We start from the raw sequence: 543 nt of genomic DNA, 5'->3' as shown, positions 1-543 counted from the left end.
ATGGAGATTGTTCTGGGCCTGGAACAGCTCCTCGTTTAAGCTCGTCAGGCCCAGCCCCGCAATCTTCAGGGACTCGATGTTGACAGCGTGGAAGGCCCCCGGTGCAATGGTGGGGATCTTGTTCCAGCTGATGTCCAGCAGCAGGAGGTTGGGCAGGTCAAGGGGGGGCACGGCCCAGAGTTGGTTGTTCTGCAGCTTCAGCTCCAGCAGGTTCTCCAGCGTGTCGAAAGCAGCAGCATGGATGTGCTGGATCCTGTTCCTCTGCAGGTAGAGCCGCTCCAGCAGCCGCAGCCCGTGGAAGGGCTCGTTGGTGATCTCCTGCAGCTGGTTGGAGGACAGGTCCAAGTTGACGAGCTCCGTCAGGGGCTGGAAAATATTTTTCTGGATGTTGGTGATCTTATTTTGCGAGAGGTCCAGGAGCTGGAGGGCGGGTAGCCCCACAAAGCTGTCCTCACTGAGCATTGTGATGCCGTTCTCAAAGACGTAGAGGGAGAGGGTGTTGGGGGGCAGCCCCCGGGGCACGGTCTGGCCCCGTCTGGACGC

General features: G+C 59.9%; 1 protein-coding gene across 1 annotated transcript; it reads right to left on the bottom strand.

The window, feature by feature from the left end:
- Positions 1-18: 18 nt before the first annotated feature.
- LOC104169501 (vasorin-like) lies at positions 19-535 on the bottom strand (the record flags this gene model as incomplete). The annotated part of the gene is made up of 1 exon (XM_009710430.1): positions 19-535. A coding segment is annotated over one exon (517 nt), but the record flags the coding sequence as incomplete, so codon positions are not given.
- Positions 536-543: the final 8 nt, after the last annotated feature.

The sequence above is a fragment of the Cariama cristata genome, unplaced genomic scaffold (genome assembly GCF_000690535.1).
Source record: "Cariama cristata isolate BGI_N322 unplaced genomic scaffold, ASM69053v1 scaffold26581, whole genome shotgun sequence".
In the NCBI taxonomy this organism is placed as follows: Eukaryota; Metazoa; Chordata; class Aves; order Cariamiformes; family Cariamidae; genus Cariama; species Cariama cristata.
Note: the sequence above shows the minus strand (reverse complement) of the source record. Positions and strands in the feature narration are given on the sequence as shown.